General features: G+C 40.0%; 1 protein-coding gene across 3 annotated transcripts in view; it reads right to left on the bottom strand.

Annotated features, from left to right (window-relative positions):
- CRYBG3 (crystallin beta-gamma domain containing 3) overlaps positions 1–18,049 on the bottom strand; it is an 81,619-nt gene that overhangs the window by 31,137 nt on the left and 32,433 nt on the right. For 2 of the 3 annotated variants that reach the window (XM_059872060.1, XM_059872044.1), the window contains exons 4-7: positions 8,633–13,106; positions 7,596–7,643; positions 7,139–7,254; positions 6,026–6,173 (exon numbers count right to left, since the gene is read on the bottom strand). In XM_059872060.1, coding sequence (XP_059728043.1) covers positions 6,026–6,173; positions 7,139–7,254; positions 7,596–7,643; positions 8,633–13,106 — 4,786 coding nt within the window. The remainder of the gene's footprint in view (positions 1–6,025; positions 6,174–7,138; positions 7,255–7,595; positions 7,644–8,632; positions 13,107–18,049) is intronic. The other variant, XM_059872052.1, reaches the window with a different exon arrangement.

Genomic DNA, 18,049 nt, shown 5'->3' with positions numbered 1-18,049 from the left:
TTAAGATAAGACTGACTTCTTTTTTAAAAGGCAATGCTTCCATCACACACACGATGCATGCATTAACTAAAACTTTCCATAAATATCTATTACATTCCCTCCTCTACCCCTCCATGACAATTAAGTTCTGTAATGCAGAATCCAACTACAGTATCAAGCCATACGAGTTCAATGTTTTTGTTGTGCTAAATAAATCTGCAGCATTTTAGACAAAGAAAGAAAAAAAAGATCAGTATTAGAAAACATCTACTCTGTTAAGTAGACACTTCAGCAATTTTCCTGTTACCACACAGCAACAACCCCTATTTCTTCACTGGAGGCTTACTACTGAGGGATACTACGCTGGAGAACAAACTTGTTTACCCCATGCACTTCTCTAGAATTTGCAGAGATTTTATTGAGCCACCCTCATTTTGCAGTATTTATATAACATGCATTGCCAAGACTTTCCTCCCCAGCATTCAAACACATGATGAACCAATGAGGATCTTCTGCAAATCCCTGTTTCAGCAGGGTGTTCCAGACCAGTGGAAGGCAGCTCACGTGTGCAGCTGGAAAACTTCACTTCTCAGCTATAACCTCCCAGAACACTTCCCCTTCTCCTCCTCACCCACAGGCCCATTTGCTTTAAAACAGAGGACTGGAACAGCATATAAAGATTCCCAAAATCCTAATGTGGCTAGAGGAAGACGTCCCCTTTCACGTGTGCTAGAGAAGAGGGATGAGGAGTGGTCTCTGAAGGTGCCCCCAGGGAACCACCCAATTTCTGGATTTGGGGAGGACCCAGGAAGGGCACACCATGACAGAGATCCTGCATGGACTGTCTTCTGAAAGGAAGAACACAAGAGCTTGCAGGGAAACCCAGCAACAGGGCACAAAAGCCCTGGAAGCTACAGCACCTCATCTCATGATAGCACCTGCAGTGCTCTCCTTTTGCACGAGGGTTTTTATAGGGCTTTTCATGGGGTAACATCCCACTTTTTGGGTCACAGGATTTTTTAATTAGCTATTGAACTGTCAGCACCAAGTGTGGCAATTAGAATGGATGCACTTCAGGATATTGTTTCACTTTCCTCCTGAGACCTGAGGTAACACAGCAATACTGCCTTGGCAACTCTCCCTCCTGCACAACCACGTTTCCTCTGTATTGTACCTTACAAACAATGCTCGCTCTTTGTTTTTAGAGCACAAACTGCAACACCGGAATTTTTATTTTCAGATTAACAAACCCAGAAAAACCAGGAAAAAGACTTTCTAGTACAATGCTGCTTTATGGGAACATGCTAAGGAAGTCCATTCCTCAATTCTAAGCGTATTTCTAGACAAGATTTGAAAAAAAAGCAACACTCCCTATACTTCTCACACATGTATGTATCTTATTAAATCAAAGTTAAGAAATATTTGAAGTCTGTGGATTTTTTTCTAAAAATATCTGATATGTAAGAAGGCTGAAATTCATAAATCCAGCAATAAAGCTCGATCCAGAAAATTGGAAGTTCACCTAGAAGAATTCCACAAATAATGATGCCAGACTCCTAAAGGCTTCAGATAAATTCTGAAACTAAGTATCTACAAGACTAGACGAGTAGCTAAATAAAAGTATCTGCCTGAGGGCTCAGACAGAATATGAGATGGAGTATGCTTAATTTTAATTCAGTAGTAGGCTTTTGTTTTTGTTTTTCATTTAAGATTGGAAAAAGGCAGTCTGTAAGCTCTTTTCAAGTCTGCTCTCCTGACTCTGAAGTTCTTGAGGCAGTCTCCAGCTGGAGAGATGACAAATGTACCAGGGGAGGTAAAGCACAAACGCTCGTAATAAAGTCTCTCCTATTTATCACCATCTCTCTCCAGCCAGATTTTGAAAGCAATAAAAAACCTCTACTCATAGTGACTGTATTTTTGTTTGTGTTCTAGATTAAGTCCACGAATTTCTTTCATTAAGTCCCACACAATAAACTAAGGTTTTCATCAAAACCAATTCAAATATTTATTTTTAAAGGTGGTAACACGGTCGAGCAAGAAGTACATCCTATTTTCTAAGCACATTTTTTTAAAGTCACAAATACACATTGTGACTTAAATATGGAGTTCAATTTACCTGTACTGATGCACAGACTGCAGAGAATGGTAACATTTATTGTTACTGTTTGAGATGAACACTATGTATTTGCAGATGTACACTCTGTGCCATGCCATTAATTTATACAATTCAAGCATGCAAACTTAGCTTGGTAAATATTGGCCCCAGCATGCTCATATTTGCCTGAGCATATTTAACAGTCCTCATAACTTTCAGAGGCTCCTTTAACATTCCCAATGAAGCCACCATCTTTAGAAACAAAACCAAAACCATACAAATATGACAGCAGTCAGGTGGAGATCCTTCAGTCCAAAGCCCTGCCATCTGCAAGGTGTCAAGATTTGGAAATAAGATACACACATGCACAACTCTTATCATGCTCAACTGCTACCACAGTATTCCAGCCCAGATCCTAAACTGGAAAGTTTCCTCCCTAAACCCACCCCCCAAACTGGGCCATCCCCCATCACAAGCAGTCCAGACTCATCCTATTCACTGTCGAACAGACACACCAGGCAAAACCAGAATAAAAAGCAGGGCAACACATTAGGCAGCTGTGCTCATTTGCAGTGATAATACACAACCAGCAAATGCTTAGGTAGATCACAGCCTCCAGGCATCCCTCTCTGCCTGCCTTACTTTGTGGTATCCTCCTCCTGCCTCCACGGAGTCATCCTGGAATGCCTGTGCTTCCCTCGTGGGCTTTAGGGAGCTGGGATGTTTACAAAGCAGTGGAACACTTACAGACACCTCCAGAAGAGTAACGTGGCCCTCAGCAGAAAGGGGAAAGCTCCTCCTGAAGAGGATTAACACAACCCTTAAACCTTTAGCATTAAATATTCCTCTTCAGTGCATCTCTGACATTCTTCTAGCCTGACCAAGCAGTCCAGCAGCAGTGACAGACCTAAAGCCTTTGATCCCCTCAAGGTGCTCTTGGGTGTTTATCCTTTTTCTGGATCTAGGATTACAGCCCTAACAGCTCCAACAGGGCTAAATAAACCCAGCACTGTTAGATCTTCTCCTTGGACTGGTCAGCTGTGGTGATCAAATCAGCCTGTTTAACTGGGGTAGTTTTGTGTCAACAACAGGACAAAGAATGACTGAAGTCTGGCTTCTTAAGGGAAATGCCAAAACAAGGATGAGAGAAGAACCTATTGAAAACCAGGCCTAATTAGTTCTGGTATTAACATGATTGCTTTGTAATACAGTCTAGACACCATTTTACTTTAGATACACACTTTGTCTTCAGGATGCTATCTGCTTCTGGAGTTGTTTTTTTTTTTTTGTTTTATTCGACCTGTTGGTCCTCCAGGCTTTTTTACCCATTCATAATTCTTGCTCCCAGTGCTCCAGCCCTGTATCACTCTTGCTACCACTCACCACCACCAGATACAGAACTCAGCAGAGGTGGCAAATAAAATAATACAAAGGAAATAAATTATTACTGTCCTGTAAAAACCAGCCAGCAAATGAGACCATCTGAAGTTGCTGAGTGTCTTCCTATGGCATCTGACAGAGTAATCCCTGCTTAAATTATTAGCTTCTTTTCACCTGGCAAACCACACAACAAAAGAAACACACCCTTCATGTAATAGTGTGAACAATCCCATTACAAAGAGCTTTGCTTAAGGAGACTCCACAAGGAATTCAGGCATTCCCTGCCTAACCATCTTGCAGACAGTGATTATAAATTGCTGTTTCAGATCCCTTGTCACCTTGCAAAACAGTGGTTCACAAGGTGTCAGGAATTCTTCTTGGCTCTGATTTTTGGGAACATAACATTTAGCACCCTCTTTGGGCTTCCAGAAACAGATAGGAAAAAGTCCAACATGCAAAAAAGTCAAAATATGTATTTACAGTAGTCCAGAGAAATGACCTGGCTAAACAGACTGCGCTGCAGGACCTGCACTGAACCTGGATGTGCAGGCAGACTTTGCTGGCCTTGACTTCTGTCTTAGAGGAAATCAATCTGCACATCATTTCAGACAGGTCTTCATTTTACTGGCTGCACAATCTGTTTATTTGGAACCTCCTCCCCACAGTTTTCTTGAAATGAAATACACGTGGATACACCTAATGCATATCCATGGTTAGCCAGGCCACAAGCTAACAAAAAAGTTAACAGAATCTCTGCTTTTTGGGGAGGCTTGAAGCCAAATCAAGAGCACAGAACTACTGGCAGACTGTTCTTCAGACAATATGCTAGTAAAAAATAAAATATTAAATGTACCTCCTACAATTCGCTCAGTAAAAAACTGTTTCTCCTCTTCTTGGCAAGCTGTTTTCTTCTCAAATATTTAGCCAATGTTCAAATCTGATAACTCAAGGCAACTGAGCAGCCATTAAACAAAGACCATTAAGAAAACTACTTGAAAAATTGGAAAACAAGCCAGACAACCGGGACACAGAGCCAGTATGGCCAAACTGCCCTGGAGAAAAGACACTGACAGCCTATGAAAAAGAAAATGGCAGTAAAATACACACACAACCAGCTGACTGAAAAAAAAAATCCACTATTTGTCAAATAAAAACAAAGCGTATATTTGTCACCAAAAAAAAAAAAAAAAAAAAAAGTAGCACTTCGGGAAACTACCTTCCAAAAGCAGTTCCACAGCAGCTAAAAAACAACCTAAAAAAGCAGGGATACCTTCATGAATCAAGGTGTAGAGGACAAAACCTGGCCGGGTGAGGGCCCTAAACTCACCAACCACATCTGCTAGAGGTTTAATTTACACGAGGAAAGTGTTGATTATTGAACTAGTGTAAAGCAACAAAGCTTTCCATCTGTGTTCTACATCAATGAACCACAGACTGGAAGAAGAACAAAAGTCAAAGCTATTTAGCTGTACTGCAAAGGTTTTCATCAAGCATGATGAAGTTAAACAAGTATTTTTCCCATCCAAGATTCTTCTTTCATAGCCAAGACACATCCAGATTTCCTTGGCTGTTATTGTGGAGTACCTTCATTTATTCAGTTGTCTTCCACATTACTGATCAACATTCATATTGCATATCAGTCAAGGGCTTTCAGTATGTTTAGTTCAAATAAATGTTAACTTCATTATTCTTGCCTTCAGTCAGCCTCTTTTGAATTAATTAACTTCTAAGTTTTTTAAGAAAATGAAAAAGTATTTCTAATTGTTATGACAATATTCCCCTGTATGGATGACAAGAAGGTTATCAATTTTAAAATTACCTCTATACCAGCAGAAAACAGAGAAACCACTTTACTGGAAATCTTTCACATTGTGATACAAGTGATAACCCAGTCACAGCAAGGGCCACTGCCTTGTGAGCAACTGGAATGTTACACTGAACAAAGAGCCCACTAAGTCTTCTTAAATCACAAGATCTGGAAAATATATTCCTCATTCACTGAATAACAATGGATGCATTATATTTAGTTTTGGACATTTGATTCCTATCTTTTCAACAAAAAGCCTTCTAAACTGATGGCTGTAGGCAGAACTACATGCTGTAGGTGTACCACTGGTCCAAGATGAAATCCTACAGATGGCACAAAAACTGCAAAGGGAATGGCAGCAGTTTTTAGAGGTTACACTGCACAAACAGGATTGGAAACCCAACCACTACTGAAACAGAAGCCATACAGACACAGCAGACAGCTTAAGATAAAAACTTCCAAAAAATGAATTGATTCAATTTTATTTCAAATAGCTGGAGAGGTAAGCATCTAAAAGCAGGGGAACCTCTGTCAGGTGAGGGTGGTGGCAAAGAAACATAATCCACCTGCTCAATAATTCAGGAAGAAATGGAAATTTAGGTCAGCAAAAGCCCTGGCACTTATCACCTAGAAAGTGAAAAAACTGAGTCACAGCAAATTTGAATAAAGTCAGGAACACTACACACATATTGTCCATGGGTAATACACTACTGTGACCAACAAATCAATTATGCATGTGAGAATATTGTGGAGAAAGTCTTTACCTTTGTTACATGTTTGATGGAACCAACTGTGAGGTTTCTTTGATGATATTTTATGCCTGGGAGATCCCAAAGGTGATCCAGCACAGCTTCTCCTTCTTCTAGTACATGTCTTTGGCCCTGGAACTTTGGTTTCTCATAAAAAATCCAACTGCAATAATGATAAAATGAACTGAGTCATTGCTGGTAGAGCACATCTGATGGAAAGTCCAGGAAAAAGCTCTTCTTTTTCCAAAACAAATATCACATCTTTCTTATGCTGTCCCTCAGTAGTCACATTCACTTTGGTATTGAAAAGTAAAATATACTATTCTTCTCCAGGAAAAAATATAAAATACAAATGCAGCTATGCAGCTAAACTACAATGTGAATGAGCAGCCTTATTTTACCAGGCCAAATATTCTAACTCTCACATCAAAATGTGTCCTGTTCAGGCAGACACTATAAAAGGCAGAAAACATACTAATAACGACATTCAGAATTCCTTAGGATGTGAATGCAAAACCCCACAAGGCTGCCTGAAAACTGCATAAATGTGACATGCATGGCTGACAGCCAAAAACATTCCCTGTAAGCCCCACCAATTAAATTCCAAGGCAACAACTGACACGGACCTGGTCCCAGCTTCCCAAAGCAAATTGAGGAACACTTGCAAATGTAAAGGTCCTTGTATATATCCTTCTGTAGCCACATTCCTTTCAATGCCACATGAAAACTAGCAGCTGAGAATGTTCATTTGATGGTCCTTTTGCAACAGCTACTGTACAATGAAACTGAACTGTAAAAATTCACCTTTGTTTTTTCTAATACATATATTTCTAGTCATGATTATGGCTGCACTGGCTCAGCACTTCAGGCAAGAGCTCTAAACTCACTTGTGGTGCTATTAGAAACTTTCTGTTTGAAGCTAGCTCCCAGGAGAAACAATGTATTTTTTTAGTGCAACATTTAAAGCCTTGCTTTATGTTTTTTCACTGGTATCAGTCTAATTATAAAGCAAGGAAATGACACTGCTGCAGATGGGACATTTGTCATAAATAAAAGAAATAAAAACACAAGAGGAACACACAGGCAGTCTTTTGGAAAGATTATTTAAATATGACCTGGATTTCTTACCATCCTCTAATTATCCTAAGTACTGTTCCAATGGGAAAGATCCACGATGAGGCATCTAGCACATCTGAATGAACTTCTTGTTTACTTTTGTTGCCACAAGTATCATAAATAATAATCTGAAACAATACACAATGCATGCAAATAAGGGCCCATTTCAACACAGAGCACAGTTATTTTTTTGCTTGCAATTTGTGCCCACTCAACTGATAGGCTACACAGTTTCTTCCTTTATGAACCACTACTGAATGAAAACAATTGCTGAGAAAGACAGTAAAATTACTAGTGGCAGGATTTTAAATAATATATTCTCACTATTAGCATGGGGAAGAACATGCTATTAATACATAATAATAGAGAAAATTAGACAAACAACTTCAGATGCTTTCCATTCAAAAATTACAGTATGACAAATTATTCCATGTATCATCTTGATTTTTGTGACACAAACTCTGCTTACCTTCCCTGGTCTTGGGTTGTATTTGAGACTTGCCCTGTCAATGAGGTTCTGAAATTAAAAGGACATGGCAAACAACTATTAATAACTACAACAGTGGCACAAAGCACAGGCAGATTATTCTGGGTCCACTATTCCTGTACATGTACACAACTGTGTTCAGTAGAAAAAAAAACAAGATTTTTTTCGCTGCCATTCAGAGCTGGTGTAAATTATTTAACAGGGTCAATCAACAGAAAGCAGCATGTGATAGGAAGGAAGAGCTGTTATGGAAGCTATCACCTTTACAAATGTATTACCCCTACCCAGCAAACAATAAACTGCATTTCTTAACAAGGAAAGAACAAAAGATACATCCAACACAGGCCTGAGTATTCCCACCATCGTGGAAAGACTTCTTCAGTTACACACTTGGTCTATGTGGCACTTTCAGATCCTAAACATGGGAAGAACTCTTTCCATACCCTCATTTGCTTTAAGCAAACTAAAAAAAGAAATCCTAATCTATGGAAGCAGCTATTTTACCTACTTGCTAACTGAGCTATAGTTTGTAGAAGACACTGTGATGAAACAATCAAAGAGCCCAGTAAGCTGATAGTTATACATTTTTTGGACAAGACAACTCTATTAATCTCAGAAGTGAAAGAAATAAAAGAACAATTTTCATATAAAAGGTAATTCCATCATCTTCAGGTTGACATGTCCTTAACATGGAGAAGTCTGTCTTGTTTTATTATAGAGACTTTTTATTATGCATATTTCCCTATTTTACCTTCTGTTCACACATTCTGTTTTACAGTTAAATCACTTTCACCTGTGTGCTGAACCAAGACTGCTATCTTTTAAAATTTATTTTATCAGAAGACTTTTTTTAAGACTATGAAATAAAAAAAAGCCTAATAACTTCTGATAAAAACTTTTGATTGCTTTTATGATAAAAACGTAATTAAAAGGAAGCAAGGAGTATAGGGAGGTAGCAACTTTGAATCTGGGCTAACTCATAACTTTGATTATAAATATCATGCGACATGACATCTTACCGCTGACAATTCTTCCAGTTTTGGCACTGTGTTGTCTTGAAACCAATGAATCTTTGGCTGCAGAATATCCTGGAGAATGCTTCCAAACCTGGTCCCCTTTTCAGAAGGGCCTTTTCTGGCAGATTTCAAGTATTGGTAGTACACACTTGTAGGAGGCTGTGTTAGAGCAGCATCAGCTTTCTCTGGAACTGGTTTACAAGGTGTCTGACTGGGAGAAGACACATCTGGAAACTGCTCTGGTTGCTCCTGTGAGTCAAGCTGTTCTTTTGAAAGAAGAAATGATTGTTCAAGAAAAGATCTACTTTGGTCATTTGATTGAGGGGTTCCTTTAAAATTCCCTCTGCACTGACTGGAAAGGCAGTTGTCTTCTCTCTCAACATCAAGAATATCTTCCTCATATGAAGGTTCTTCCTCCTCTTCCTCCACCCCATCCTCCTCATCCTCCTCCTCTTTGCTGAAGTGGGCAGTGAACTGCAAGCGCTCGGACACCGACTGGAGGAGGGAAAGCACAGAAGTGTGCTCAGAGCTGTCTTTGGAGACTCCCCCAGCACGGCTTTCTGGAGACACATCCGTGGACAGCACATCTTCCTGGGAGCTGTCGTCCTCGTAGATGGGAGACAGAGAGAAAGGATAAATTCTGTAGCGCTTGGCCTCCACGCTCAGGAAGGACTCCGAGCCGCGGCTCTCTGCTGCTTCGCTCACCTTGCTGCCCTGCCCATAAAGACACACTGACTCCTCCTTGTTCCTTGCTCTAGCACGCCTTAGATCGTCTCTATTATCTGAAGGCAAATCAGAAGAAAGAGAACCAGTTTGTATCTCATCAGTTGAGATGGATTTGTTCTCAGTTTGAAGAGCACCTTCGTAAATGATGGTAAAAGAACTGTTTTCCCACTGCTCAATTAGTGGAGAAGAGGCCAAAAATTCTCTTGGTTCCTTCATGTCATTGCTGCAGTCCAGGCCGTTTTCTTCAAGCTGATCATTTCTCTCCATGTCTTGACCCTTGATTTCTGCCAGTTTCAGATTCTCATTACTTTGGAGAAAGACTGTGTTGAAGCAGTGTTTCCCTTCACTACCCTCTCCAGGAAGAGACAGTGCAGGTACCATGGACTGTGTATCTAACCCAGTATTAACTTCTGCTCCCTCATTCGCCCCTTCTGCTAGTTCCTCTTCACTCTCCACTGCCTTTGAATTTTGTAAGGCTGCTTTTACTTGTACAGGTACTTCCTCTGCAGCCTCTTCCCCACAGTGTTCGTACAGACTGTCCTCTGCATTGCTTTCCACGGACATCTGAGGGCTGCTTTTATCTTTGGAGTCACTCCTCTGCAGGGTGATACATTCTTCAGCACACATAAAAGATGACAAATTAACATTTACAGCTGGCAGCAGTGTGCACTCTGGCATATTTGTATTATTGCTTGAACCTTTTAAATGCAATGGCAAAAGTGTTTCTTCAGCCACAGCAGCATCTCTATCTATAAAATGTAAAGTTCCATCAGATTTTCTACTTACTGCTGATACTTTGCCACACATTTCTGCTGCAGCCAAATGGTCACACACCTTTCCATTGTGCCTCTCTTTTGCTGGTGTCAGAAGATCTGATTCTGGCCTTGCTAAACTGCCAGAGGGAAGAAATCCATTTGTTTGAGGAGTAATTGCTTTATTTGCTACTTTTTCATCTTCTTGGGGCCAACCTATGCCATTTTCCACACAATGTGGAAGCAAAGGAGGACCTGAGCAATCTGCCTTTTCACAGTTTACAGCTGCAGTCTGAGTTTCAACCATCTCTGTTGGTTCCTGAGCATTGGCAGGAAACCTCATATCTAGACTTAAAGTTTTTGGCATTTCAGCCTCAGGTTTAGGCTGAACATTTCCAGAAAGCCTTTTCCTGTCAGTACCTTGCTGCTGATTGGATGCCAGTTTTTGTATGGCTGAGTTAATGACCCCATCAACTGTTTCTTTTGCTTTTAGTTCTAGCGCTCTATGTAGGTCAATTTTATCAGGAATGGAAGAGAGTATCTTTTTATCTTGATTATTTGTATCCACTCTTTCATTTCCTGTAAATGAAGATGAGCCTCCTCCACTGCGCTCATTAAAATCTTTTAATGACTGCACAGCTGACTGCATTTCTCCTGCTGCCAGCTGTACACTCTCAGCCTTCTGATAATTTGTAATATCCATATTTATTAAACTATCCTTGCTCCCACAAAGCTGGCAGACACCAAAGCCTTCTTTTGCTATTATTTCTTCTGTAGCCAAGTGTAAAACCAAGTCCACAATTTCTTCAGCTTTCTTCAGCAAAACAGCAGCATCTGGGAAAGAAGAACATTCTTGTCCTTTCCCAGAAGAGAGACCATTTGCCTGGGCAGGTGGAGCAGCTTTTTGGCCAGAAGGGGCTTCCAAAGGAGCAGAAGCACCAAGAATCACCTGTCCCACAGCATCCCTGCACACAGTCTCAGAACAGGCTGACTCAGATGCAGTTTCCAAAGATTTCAAGGGACAGATGGGTGATGGCATTGCCTCTGCCAGGACACTGCTGTCAGCCTGTTGTGTGGAGACCTCATCTGCCCCATCACTAGCTCTATGACTGGAAGAATTACTGTTCCCCTGAGTAGTGCTGGACACCTTCAAGGCAGAAACAGGAAGGTTGGAGGCTTCTCTGGATACCAGAGGAGGAGAAGTGGGCCTGGAGATGCAAACAACCTCTGCATCTACTCCATCAGCACAGCTATCAGGCACAGGAGGAGTAATTTCAGGTTCCACAGAATTTGCTGGGCACAAAGTTTTCAGGTCTCTTAAGCAAGGTGGCCCCTCGGTCATCCTGTTCACAGGGATTATTCTCCCAGACTCTGCAGGAAAAATAAAGCTGTCCTTTTCAGAAGCAGCAATCTGGCCATTTTCAGAGCTAGTGGCAGAAGGAAGCATTTTTCCTTGTTTGTCAGACGAAGAATGAACTGCTGTGGGTGATAGCCCAAGTTTATTGCTGTTTTCCTTCTTGGAAGAAAAATTAATACACCTGCTTTCAGAAACAGGTGGAGATTCAGAAATTAGGTCTACATCATCTTTTTCACAGGTGAAAGCAGAATGGTTGGTCAAAGGCTTTCCTTCAGATCTCAAGGCAGAATGAGGAACCATCATAGAGGCAGACTTATGGGTTGGAAGCACTGTCAGCTCATCAAAATGTGTTTTCACACGTTGACACCCATGTGCACAAGGTGACACATTGGCAAGGTTTTCCACTGCAACCTCAGACAAAACCTTCATTGTTTCCTCACTCTGCTTTCCTGGACAAGGAAAACCAGTCTGCTGTGAGGCAGTATCCTTAGAATTCTCCACATGGATTAGCCCGTGACCATTTTGTACATGCACTGCTTTCCCTGACCCACTCGGTTCTTCATTACAAGTCCCCCTGCCCATGACTGTATCTTCATCATGTCCAATAAAAGACACTGAAGCAATTAGATTGCCTGTAGCCAAGCACTTTCCTCCTTTGGATTCCATGCTGAGTGAAGTAGGTATTTGTTGATTAAAAGGAAAAAGAACAGTAGCAGGAGAGTTCTGTGGATTTTGCTCTCTTTCCACAGCTGTCATTATTTTCTGTGCATCGCCATTTCTTGGATCACCATCTTTATTGTCACTCCTGGTGTGCTGATCTGCTTTCTGCTGAAATGTAGTGGTACTGAAATGAAGCCTCTGGACACCCAATGTTCGCTCTGAATGATTATTCACTTGATGATTACAGCAAAGTTCTCCCTTCCCCTCCTGCAGTTCTTCATTAACTGTCTTTCTTTTTGACTTAGGTGAATGTAAACAATTATTCTGTATTTCTTTTGGGGACTCTTTATTACCTGCTTTACTACAATAATTTTCTTTATCAAAGTTAGAAGTAGCATTTCTGTCTGTCTGAAAGAGAGTTTCTGCTTCTCCTGGCAGTCCATCTTCTTTTCCAACCAAGTCGTTTGCAGAACTGACTTGAAGGGAATGAGTACTCTGGGAAGTGGAATTGGTTAGGATCCCACTCTTTCTACCACTAAATGGCAATAATGAATCTAGTGAATACGTCCTTTTAACTTTTGTTGCAACTAAAGCAGGTGCATTTCTTAAGTGTAACTCATGACATGATTCAGTGGATGAAGCTGTGGCCTTCGAAGTTCTTTCACGTTTACCTTTGCTCAAGCAATGCTGAGCTTTATCAAACTGTTTGCTTCCCACTCTAACTGCAGAAGAATTTAACATGGCATCATCTTGGTGACCTTCACGCTCATCTCTTCCATTTTCTTCTATTAGGCATCCTGATTTCACAGACAAAGTTGTCTGGACTTCTCCATTTTCTTTGACTCTTGAAGCATTTCTGTTCTCAGGACCTTTTTCTCCTTTTCCAGTTTCTGACTGGTTCCTCAGGAGCTGCCTGATCCTTGCAGAACCCCGATACGTTGCATATGTGACTGCGGGTGCCTCTGGCTTCCGTCGTGTCTGCCTGGAACGAGGATCATCAATATCAGAAAAGACAGACAATAAACTGCTGGCACAATAATAAAGTTTAGCACTAGCTGTAGATGATGTAAAGTACTGCTTTATCCCACAGGTTGGCACAAACTGTAGATTGCACTCAACACTATTTTCCTCCTTCTTCTGCTGAATATAGGTTTGTGTGACAAATGATATGGACACCACCTTTTTCCAAAAAAGACAACCCATAGTTTAAGTAAAAAAGTAGATGCTGGCTTAACCAACTTCTACCATTTATTTTGTACCAGACAAGGGAATTACTACTGACAAGTGTCACTGTAAGGCAACATTTGCAGAGACATAATCAATCATCCTGTTTTGAAGGTGTTTGATCCTTCTAAAGCAGGCCTGCACATTAAAACTGAAAAAAATTTACTATACTAACATTCATTAAAATATTGAATTGAAATTTAAACTTTTACCCCAGCTCTCAACATATTGTCAAAAAACAGGAGGAGGAGGAGACACAAAACCTCTGGAGAAAAAAAGGAAGTATATAACAGGGGATGTTTTTTTGAACCACAAGGTAATAAGGAAAGAGATTGAATGGGGAATGGGTAAGAATGAAGACCCTTGGGATGCTGGAGAGAAAATCAAAATGGGAAAGCTAGAAATGTTACAAGGAATTGATAGATCTAGCTATTCACTACTCTTAAATTTAGCAGCAAAAAACAGTGAATGCAAAAACTAAGAAATTAAAGAAACACCACAGAGGAACTGTGATCCTGCTCCTTCACTGCTCTTTCTCGTAATACTAAAAATAAGTTCAGAGCCTGTCACTTTCAATTTTCTGAAGAGGCAGTTTTTCTCCTTTCTTAAATCTATAAGACATCACAAATACCCACCTTTCTTTCAAATGCTTCTCTCTTTCCCCCCTATTTTTCCGCCTGTTAAAGAATTCTTGCAAAAATCAGTCACTGTCAGCTTTTCCATTCTTCACCTTAAGATAAAGTAGATGCTCAGACTAGACTTGAACTCCCGTCTGCCTCAGCCTCCACTTAAACTAAGAAGAAACCCTTTCAAAGTCTTCCCTATATCTGCTAACACAGGGAATGTTGGAATCAGCCATTCAGCTGTCTGGAAAATTGTCCTACTCATTTCAGAAGATTATCTTGGGCAAAAATAACAGCAACAAGAAAAGGTGTTGGCTAAGATTTTGATTTCTAATATAAAAGCATTGCAATATACAAAGATAGCTTAGTAGCTTCTAAAAGCTCTTTGCACCTTTCCCCATTAGTTCAATTTGTTTAGAAGTTGTTACAGCTCTACAGTTGAGAACAAATAATTTTAATGAGAAATAAAAAATAAATTTACTAAGGAAACTGAAACATCTGAGTATCATTGAGTAACTGTACCTTCAAATCTCATCTGTATGGATTCTGAGCATATATTCTCTCAAAAGATACATAAGAATATAAAAATGGAATGGATTCACCAATCTAAAAATAGAATCTATTTTCTGGCAAGATTTTAGAGGCCAATATTCTCACTTCACTTTAAATTTTATTTTAAAGAGAGAGCTTATTGCTATTTAAAATCACAAGTAAAGAATACACACAAGTGAACTAAATGTGGAATTATTCAAATTCATAAACACTGAAAGAGAAAGATATAAACAGTCATTTATATGCACATTTTACACTGTCAGCTACCCTTAGGCTAATGACAAAATACATCAATATGGGCATTTAGACTTTGTGAGAACTTGATTTGTATTGGGATTAAATTGTCATCTCTGATGGAGCAAAATCTCAATATAGGGCTTGATGGTCAGGTATATTAAGTCACAGAGGAAACAGGAAAGTCCTGTATAAATAGCACATCTCCCAGCTTGCCAATTTAGATGTCTACATTTAGTCTTCTATAGCACCAGTTTGGTTTCCAGAGATACCAGCAGTGGTAGCTGCTAAACATCACACACTCCATTTGTTAAAATTGCTGACCTGAGGATTCACTACCCTCCAAAGAAACATAAACTTTTCTGAGTGAAAAAAACCAAAACACAGTGGAAAAAAAAGGTAGTAAAAAAAAATCATTATTGTTTTCCACAGAAAATTGTATTCTAGTATTTTCTAAAACTTCAAATATCCTAAAAATGTGAGGGGAAGGATCTGTTGAGTTCTGAAGTGCAGTCTATTTACTCAGCATCAGTCACCGTCATACTAAAAATAAGTCTTAAGAATGTAAGACCTGATCATGCTCTTATTTAGAATTAACCTCACTGAGTAACCTTTCCTGCTTTAAATAATCACTATTAAGCTTTCACGAACTCCACCAGCTCCTCTATACTTTGGCCAACCTCAAAAATAAAAGTTGGCCTACAGGTACCCTGAATCCAGATGAAATTTCTTTTAAGAAAACAAGCAGAACACATATTGGTACCATTTCTCCAAAACAAAAAAAGTATTATGGATTCTTGTACAGATCAACTGTAATGACACGTTTGAAATGAGCATATAAATGGTATTGCAAGATGTCAAACACTCATTTTCACCAAAACTAAGGCATGACTATGAATAAATAGCTTGACAAGAACTAGCTTTTATTGAGTGTCTTTTATTTCATGGTTGATATTTTTTTATGACATGCAGTGGGAAAAATTCAGATTTATGTACAAACATGTGGTGAGAATCAGTATTCCAGAAGAAACCTGGAACATACCTTTCCAGTTGTCTTCTGTACCCAACTTTGCCTTTGAATTTTTCATGTGAACTCAGAAATTCTGAAACCCAAAGCATCCAGATATGGGATGAATAGGTAAATTTTTCAGAAGGGATGCCAAGGAGAAGCCAGGATGATTGGGTTCTATATCCACACTGACTGGAGCTACATATCCCTCCAAAATTTATTATAGAAGGCCAGACAAAAAAAAAAACGTACTCAGAAGCTTTTTTTGCCTATGTGGCAACCTTTATAATTTCTCCCAATTCTTTTTGCTCTCTGTCTTCTGAGGGAATTTCATGCTCCAATTGACCAATTTGAAGTCAGAAGACTCCAAGCCATTTGCCCCTTGGAGAACTGTGCACAAACCCAAATCTGAGGAGCACTGGCTCCAGCCCCTCTGCAGCTGCAGAGCCCCAGCCGGTGCCAGTGTCTCCCAACACACAGCTCTGCTCTCCTGCAGGCTTCACTCTACCAAGACTTCTGTCAGTGAGCTCTATTTTCAACCAGAACCAATCTATCCTCCACAGACAAGGCAACTTCAGGGTCTCTGACCTTTGACAAAGAATTTGCTCCTCAGCATATTATAAAAAATTTTACCAGCAGACCTTTTAGTTCTAATGCATTTCCTTTCAGAGCACACAGAAGCATATTCACTCTGAATGCTCCCATGCAACAAGACATTTAAAAAATGAAAACCCATGTTCCTATGCAACACCAGCAACTCAGCTGTAAGTCTTATGAAACAAATGTAGAAGCAAGCTGTGCCACAAAAAAAAAAATCTTCTGAAAGTGTCACTGGAGACTTGTTTCATTTCTGATCACCAAAAGAATGTCAGTTCAGAATTTACCTTAAAAACTCCTTGCAAAAATTTTTTTCAGCTCATGTGAGGATGCAGATGAAAGCCTGATTATACAAAGAACGCAGTGTGAATTCTGTCACATATTTCAAATAGTAGGAGATTTCTTCTTTCCTGTCCTCACAGGAAGCTATTCAATTCCCTATAAAGCCTTAAATCAGATTCACAAAAGACTTTGACAGCAACAAGAGAGGATGTCAACATGAGTTACGTTAGATTCGTCAAAAGTAGGTGCTTGTAGATATTTCTTCTATTGTGAAAAAGATATAAAAAGTTAAAGGGGGACTAACTCAAGGAGGAGAGGAGAACATGTTCTGACATCTTATATGACAGACATCTTGTGTAACTTGCCCAAGTGGCAGTGGTTATAAAACAGTGTTGTTGATTTGGAAGGCCAGAATCAGGAGGAAACCTGCTACCTTAAATGGCTCATTCCAGTGCACCCGTAAAGAACACATTGTCTGCATTTTTTCAAGTGTTTGCCATTGAGATGGCAATCCCTCCAAACCTGTTCGTACCACACAGTAATGCAGAAAGCAGAGAGCCCCATACATTTTCCAAAAGGTGGAGGCAGACCACACAGGCTGATAGAGCATCTCAGGCCCCCAGCAGAACAGTTCATCTGCACAGCAGGACACTGCTGCCCAGTCTGCCTCTCCCAAAACATGCCATGGCGAATTTTCCCCTCTTACCTCACTCTTCCAGATACTTTTTCCCCAGTCCAGCAGTCTGCTGCTTTTACAAGCATATCCATGCATGATTCCCCCAATCTCTTCTCATAGACCTCACAGAGGGAGCTACCAGAGGGATCTGCAGGCTACAGGCTGAAAATCACTCATCTAGATTGGTACTTGCGACTCCTGGCTACCCCTCTCTGACCATCTTAAAATTACACTGTTGTTTATTTTAATTTTATTCTACTGTATAGTTAACTGGCAGCTCTTAAAAAAAATTATGTTGAGGTACTTCATCTGGAAACAAATGTCCTAAAGTCACTTTGAAACAACTTCTGGTGGAACCCAGCTTACTCAGCCAGCTGGTTTCTATGCTCATGTAAGGTACTAATAAATGGGAAAAATGAAAGACTTGCTGAAAAAAAGACTCTGTGCCTAACTGAATAGTTGCCATACACAACTTAGATGAAAGAAATTTTTTTTGCCAGAGGGGGTAGCTTCATGATATAAATCTGCAGTCTGAAATACTTAGTGTCCTGGGACGTCACAATGTATGTTTGAAAAGGTCAAAAGTTTGATTGAACAAAGTGATTTACACGCAGTTGATTCTGCAGGAAATTTCAAAGCTAATGTTCCATAAGAGCAATTAAGAGCCAACGACAATTTTAATAAAAGCAAACACAGTCTCTGTGACCTTGGAAGGAATGTTTTTCCTT

This window comes from Haemorhous mexicanus, chromosome 2 (assembly GCF_027477595.1).
Source record: "Haemorhous mexicanus isolate bHaeMex1 chromosome 2, bHaeMex1.pri, whole genome shotgun sequence".
Lineage (NCBI taxonomy): Eukaryota > Metazoa > Chordata > Aves > Passeriformes > Fringillidae > Haemorhous > Haemorhous mexicanus.
Note: the sequence above shows the minus strand (reverse complement) of the source record. Positions and strands in the feature narration are given on the sequence as shown.